Source organism: Oncorhynchus mykiss, chromosome 10 (assembly GCF_057628025.1).
Source record: "Oncorhynchus mykiss isolate SJ-2025 chromosome 10, ASM5762802v1, whole genome shotgun sequence".
Lineage (NCBI taxonomy): Eukaryota > Metazoa > Chordata > Actinopteri > Salmoniformes > Salmonidae > Oncorhynchus > Oncorhynchus mykiss.
In genome coordinates this window covers 74,790,229-74,796,587 of record NC_143031.1, presented here as the reverse complement: position 1 = coordinate 74,796,587, position 6,359 = coordinate 74,790,229, and the positions used below count along the sequence as shown (strand labels likewise).

The following is a 6,359-nucleotide window of genomic DNA, read 5'->3' as shown; positions in this document are numbered from 1 at the left end:
CTTCTGCTTTTTCATTCTGAGTAACTCTTCACAGTCAGCATAGATAGAGCATAGACCCTTACATGGCCATTGGTGGCCGGTCACAACACAGGGGGAAGTTTCCCCTAAGTACAGATCTTTGATCAGGTTACTTTCCCTCAATCCCAACCTTAACCATTTGTGGAATAAATATACAACTGAACAAGATCAGCATCTAAGGGCAACTCCCCCCTACACCTCCAGTCAGAGTGAGATCCATAATGTGTTCTCCATTTGAAGGCTAGGGATGCTGTAAACTCAGTCATGATATATGTAGTGTATATGTCAATTAACAGGATCCCAATTTATTTTAGCAGATACAAAATTGTGACCCTGTGAATTCACACATACATCATATATCATGATATAGAGTCACATAATGTATATTATCAAACTAAGGCTGGTGGAAGTCACATGGTGGCCAGTGTTGTGTTGATTTCACAATTTGTCATCCACTGTGGTTGACTGATAAGGAGTTTCACTACCTAAAAAGTCACACAGACGCAGAACAGCACAGGGAGACAACACAGCTAGATGCACATTAGAGTTGAGGTAAGAAGTAGAAGTTACTGTATTTGACCACAAGTGTGTTAAGATGTCAAAGGGAGTCTATGAAATCCCAGATGGATTTAATAACGATGAGCCTGATGCTATGAAGAACACAGACATCGATGGCCAATTATATTCCAATGTAGGAGCCTTCAAGCCTAGTCCAAGAGATGGAATTGTTGCTTCAGGTACGATTCCACGAACACACACACACACACACACAATATATATTAAACAGGTGAGATTACCCAGTATTTCTATACCTTTATTCGTCCCATTCCTAGATGATACAGTAATACACATTACTAAAGATCTTACTTTAATAATGTGTGATTCAGTACATGTTCAGTGGTGGAAGAGACCCTCTGGAGTTGCTGCAGTGTGTCTGGGGCTGCTATGTGTTCTCCTACTGGCTGGGATCATAGGCCTGTCTGTCTACTGTAAGTTTAGTATGTTTTTACTGAGACTTAAGTAGCATACTTAATCATACTTATCCATAAATGGTTTGGTAGTTACATGTTTGAATAACTCTTCCCTTATACAGATGGAGTCATTGGTCATCACAACTCAACAGAGAGAAACCAGCTACAGACCAGTTACAATGCCATGACTGAAGAGAGAAACCAGCTACAGACAAGTAACAACAACCTGACTAAAGAGAGAGACCATCTACAGACCAGTTACAACACCCTGACTAAAGAGAGAGACCAGCTACAGACCAGTTACAACACCCTGACTAAAGAGAGAGACCAGCTTACCAATTGTAGTGAGTTAACATTCATCCCAAGCACATTATTGTATGTCTGTATTCTGTCATTAAGTGTCCAGCGTGATACATTGAAGGAAATGCATGTTTTCATCTTGTAGAACAAACCTGTCCTGAAGGCTGGCAGAAGTTTGAATCCAGTTGGTACTTCCTGTCTACTGAGACTAAAACCTGGAAGGAGAGCAGACAGGACTGTTTGAAGAGAGGAGCAGACCTGGTGATCATAAACAGTGATATGGAACAGGTGAGAGAGAGAGAGTGAGAGTGAGAGAGAGACAGAGACAGAAAGAGAGAGAGAAGAAATGGCATTGCAGGGGTAGATATGATCAAACATATTAATATATACTTATCTCTCTCAACAACAGGAGTTTCTCTTCAAACTCAAGAAGAGAGTCTGGATTGGTCTGACTGACTCTGTTAGTGAGGGGACTTGGAAATGGGTGGACGGCACCCCACTGACCAACCCAAGGTAATACACTACTGCTCTAATAACACTGACTAACCCAAGGTAATATACTACTGTTATAATAACACTGACCAACCCAAGTTAATATACTACTGTTATAATAACACTGACCACCCCAAGGTAATATACTACTGTTATAATAACACTGACCAACCCAAGGTGATATACTACTGCTCTAATAACACTGACCACCCCAAGGTAAGAGACTACTGCTCTAATAACACTGACCACCCCAAGGTAAGAGACTACTGCTCTAATAACACTGACCACCCCAAGGTAAGAGACTACTGCTCTATAATAACACTGACCACCCCAAGGTAAGAGACTACTGCTCTAATAACACTGACCACCCCAAGGTAAGAGACTACTGCTCTATAATAACACTGACCACCCCAAGGTAAGAGACTACTGCTCTAACAACACTGACCACAGTGTAAGGAGTAGGACTGATTCTCTGTGTTGTTCATACTCTAGGTTCTTCATACTCAACTGATAGACCAACACTGACCACGAAGTAAGAGATGATAACTACTATGACAATAAGGCTCCAATGTTCAGTTCATTCAACCTCTATCCCTACAGGTTATTGTCATTGATGGTGGTATTCAACAAAGCTGAATTAAGCTGAATAATGTCAGTATATTATTTAGGATTGTGATGTTCTGTGATATCTGACTATTTTTAACCCTGTAGGTACTTGTATTAACCATGATATCTGACTGTTTTTAACCCTGTAGGTACTGGTATTAACCATGATATCTGACTGTTTTTAACCCTGTAGGTACTGGTATTAACCATGATATCTGACTGTTTTTAACCCTGTAGGTACTGGTATTAACCATGAAATCTGACTGTTTTTAACCCTGTAGGTACTGGTATTAACCATGATATCTGACTGTTTTTAACCCTGTAGGTACTAGTATTAACCATGATATCTGATTGTGTTTAACCCTGTAGGTACTGGTATTAACCATGATATCTGACTGTTTTTAACCCTGTTGGTACTGGTATTAAACATGATATCTGATGGTATTTAACCCTTTAGGTACTGGTATTAAACATGGTTTCTGATGGTTTTTAACCCTGTAGGTACTGGAATGACCATCAGCCTGATAGTGGAGATCCTAGTGGGGAGGAGGACTGTGTTGAGATACATAAAGATTGGATCTTTCCACTTAAGGCATGGAATGACATGCCATGTGACTGGAAACTCAACTGGATTTGTGAGAAAGTGGTTTAACATCATCCTGACAACATACTGTAGCCTGCAGTGCACACAACTTCCTCCTTCATTCTCTCTCTCTCTCACACACACACAGATAGAGCCTCTGTCTTGATCTCGCTCACACACTCTGCCTCAATCCCAAACACACCCTTACACAGATTTTCACACACACGCAAGCACACATGCATACACGTACACACACACACATGCAAATGCACCTATTATTGTATTTGTTTGTAGTATCTTATTAATAAAAGTCCTACTTATTTCCTGATTGTACCTTCCTGTGTACTATTCATTTTGTTTCACACGTCATCAGATATAATTTGAAATTAGTACAGTTGACTTTGTGCAAAAACATAAATTCCAATTCAAATAATTCTAAAGAATATATTCTAATTGAGGCCTGGTGATGACACTCAACAGTACCAAACCACCATTACATACACTGTATAGGAAGGAGTTGACTGTATCACCAATCAATGAGTGTAGTAGAGATATGAAAGGATCTCAAATTATGTTACTAAGTCATCTTTGACCGTCAGTCTTTGTTGTCAAGTCACATACAATATCAAATGCTCATATTTGACTGATGTTCCCTTATAAGGGTCCCAAAAGAGTGAAGTGGATGTTTTCAGTTGTTCAAACAGATGTCACTCAACATCTCATCCTCACTGGTTAAGCCTTCCCACCCTCAATATCCACTTGGAACAGTTTGTAGTGTCAAATCTATTGTCTGGACATTATAATGACCCATGTTTGTAGTCCTGGACCTCCTGAACATGTTGATGTATATTTGGTAGTAAACAGAGGGTCCAAATCAGCAGAAAGGAAGGGGGAGTTCTGGAAACTCCCTGAATTATCTTGGGGCTGTTACATATGATATTTAATATATGTTACCAGCTAGTCTTTGTTCTCCACTTCCCCTCTGTGATCTATATCTTCCTGGTATGATAGTGTCCTGTCCATCATCACAAATAGCAAGTCCCATTCCCTGGGCAGGAGGACTGTGTAGAGATGTACTCTTGACAAGCTGACCATGTAGAGAAATGGAATGATGTATATTGTGCTGCAGAAAATAGTTTTACAATAACCACTGTAACAATCTCTCACATGCACAAATGCACACAAGTATGTAACTTGTTGTATTTTTGTATTGGCATACCCGTGTCATGTTGATGATAATACTCTAGAGTTAACATCTACATCTGGTGTGTTTACGGACATATTCAATCAATCCGTATCCCAGTCTGCTGTCCCCACATGCCTCAAGTGGGCCACCATTGTTAATGTTCCCAAGAAAGCTAAGGTAACTGTGCTAAACGACTACCGCCCCGTAGCACTCACTTCCGTCATCATGAAGTGCTTTGAGAGACTAGTCAAGGACCATATCACCTCCACCCTACCTGACACCCTAGACCCACTCCAATTTGCTTACCGCCCCAATAGGTCCACAGACGACGCAATCGCAACCACACTGCCCTAACCCATCTGGACAAGAGGAATACCCATGTGAGAATGCTCTTCATCGATTACAGCTCAGCATTTAACACCATAGTACCCTCCAAACTTGTCATCAAGCTCGAGACCCTGGGTCTCGACCCTGCCCTGTGCAACTGGGTACGGGACTTCCTGACGGGCAGCCCCCAGGTGGTGAGGGTAGGTAACAACATCTCCACCCTGCAGATCCGCAACACTGGGACCCCACAAGGGTGCGTTCTAAGCCCTCTCCTGTACTCCCTGTTCACCCACGACTGTTTAGCCATGCACGCCTCCAACTCAATCATCAAGTTTGCGGACGACACTACAGTGGTAGGCTTGATTACCAATATCGACGAGAGGGCCTACAGGAAGGAGGTGAGGGCCCTCGGAGTGTGGATTCAGGAAAATAACCTCACACTCAATGTCAACAAAACAAAGGAGATGATCGTGGACTTCAGGAAAACGCAGAGGGAGCATCCCCCTATCCACATCGAAGGGACAGTAGTGGAGAGGGTAGTAAGTTAAGTTCCTCGACATACACATCACGGACTAACTGAATTGGTCCACCCACACATAAAGCGTTGTGAAGAAGAAGCAGCAGCGCCTCTTCAACCTCAGGAAGCTGAAGAAATTTGGCTCGTCACCAAAAGCACTCACAAACGTCGACAGATGCACAATCGAGAGCATCCTGTCGGGCTGTATCACCACCTGGTACGGCAACTGCTCCGCCCACAACCCTAAGGCTCTCCAGAGGGTAGTGAGGTCTGCACAACGCATCACCAGGGGCAAACTACCTGCCCTCCAGGACACCTACACCACCCGATGTCAGAGGAAGGCCATAAAGATCATCAAGGACAACAACCACCCGAGCCACGGCCTGTTCACCTCACTATCATTCAGAAGACGAGGTCAGTACAGGTGCATCAAAGCAGGGACCGAGAGACCGAAAAACAGCTTTTATCTCAAGGCCATTAGACCTAACATTGAGTGGCTGCTGCCAACATACTGACTAAACTCCAGCCACTTTAATAATGGAAATTGATGTAAAAAATGTATCACTAGCCACTTTAAATAATGCCACTTAATATAATGTTTACATACCCTACAATACTCACGTCATATGTATATACTGTACTCGATACCATCTACTGCATCTTGCCAATGCCGTTCTGTACCATCACTCATTCATATATCTTTATGTACATATTCTATATCCCTTTACACTTGTGTGTATAAGGTAGTTGTTGTGGAATTGTTAGGTTAGATTACTCGTTGGTTATTACTGCATTGTCGGAACTGGAAGCACAAGCATTTCGCTACACTCGCATTAACATCTGCTAACCATGTGTATGTCACAAATACAATTTGATTTGATACATCAGTCACACAGACAGAGACACACTGATGACTCAGAGACAGAGATATCACTAGAATCAGAGACTTAACGTATAGAGGTCTTGCAGTTGATGTACGACACCTCCTGGTGGCCATGTTGGAAGACCACCACATTAATTCTAGAAGCAGAGACTTAATGTATAGTAGACCTACATAGAATGAAAGACCCAGGCCTTGCTCAATATGCCAAAGGTGTCACAAGGTGCCCTTTTGTGTGTATATCACAGCCATTCTCTCTCACTCTCTCTCCCATCACAGGTTTTATGATGGTCATAAATACCTTGTAGAAACTTTGGGTTTGGCAAGTGTGAGGGGAAAGAAACCTATGTGAGACAAGGATCTTCCCCTGCCAAAACGCCTACATCCACAAAATTGAAGAATTAAACAATAATTATATTTTTGAGAATGTAGAAACGGTCGGTGGGAAATCAAATTTCAATCAAATGTATTTATGAAGC

At 42.1% G+C, this 6,359-nt stretch overlaps 1 protein-coding gene across 1 annotated transcript; it reads left to right on the top strand.

The window, feature by feature from the left end:
• The first annotated feature begins 249 nt into the window (after positions 1-249).
• LOC149980291 (uncharacterized) lies at positions 250-3,298 on the top strand. The gene is made up of 6 exons (XM_090187909.1): positions 250-755; positions 906-1,007; positions 1,112-1,333; positions 1,435-1,577; positions 1,699-1,802; positions 2,889-3,298. The coding sequence occupies exons 1-6, from the start codon at positions 614-616 to the stop codon at positions 3,037-3,039; spliced, it is 864 nt and encodes a 287-aa protein (XP_090044035.1). The 5' UTR covers positions 250-613; the 3' UTR covers positions 3,040-3,298.
• Positions 3,299-6,359: the final 3,061 nt, after the last annotated feature.

Excerpts from the sequence above, each read along its gene's own strand:
- LOC149980291 (XM_090187909.1), top strand. The coding sequence starts at position 614 with ATGTCAAAGGGAGTCTATGAAATCCCAGATGGATTTAATAACGATGAG. Across the intron at positions 1,578-1,698 it reads TAAACAGTGATATGGAACAG|GAGTTTCTCTTCAAACTCAA; the intron begins GTGAGAGAGAGA and ends TCTCAACAACAG. Across the intron at positions 1,803-2,888 it reads ACCCCACTGACCAACCCAAG|GTACTGGAATGACCATCAGC; the intron begins GTAATACACTAC and ends TTAACCCTGTAG.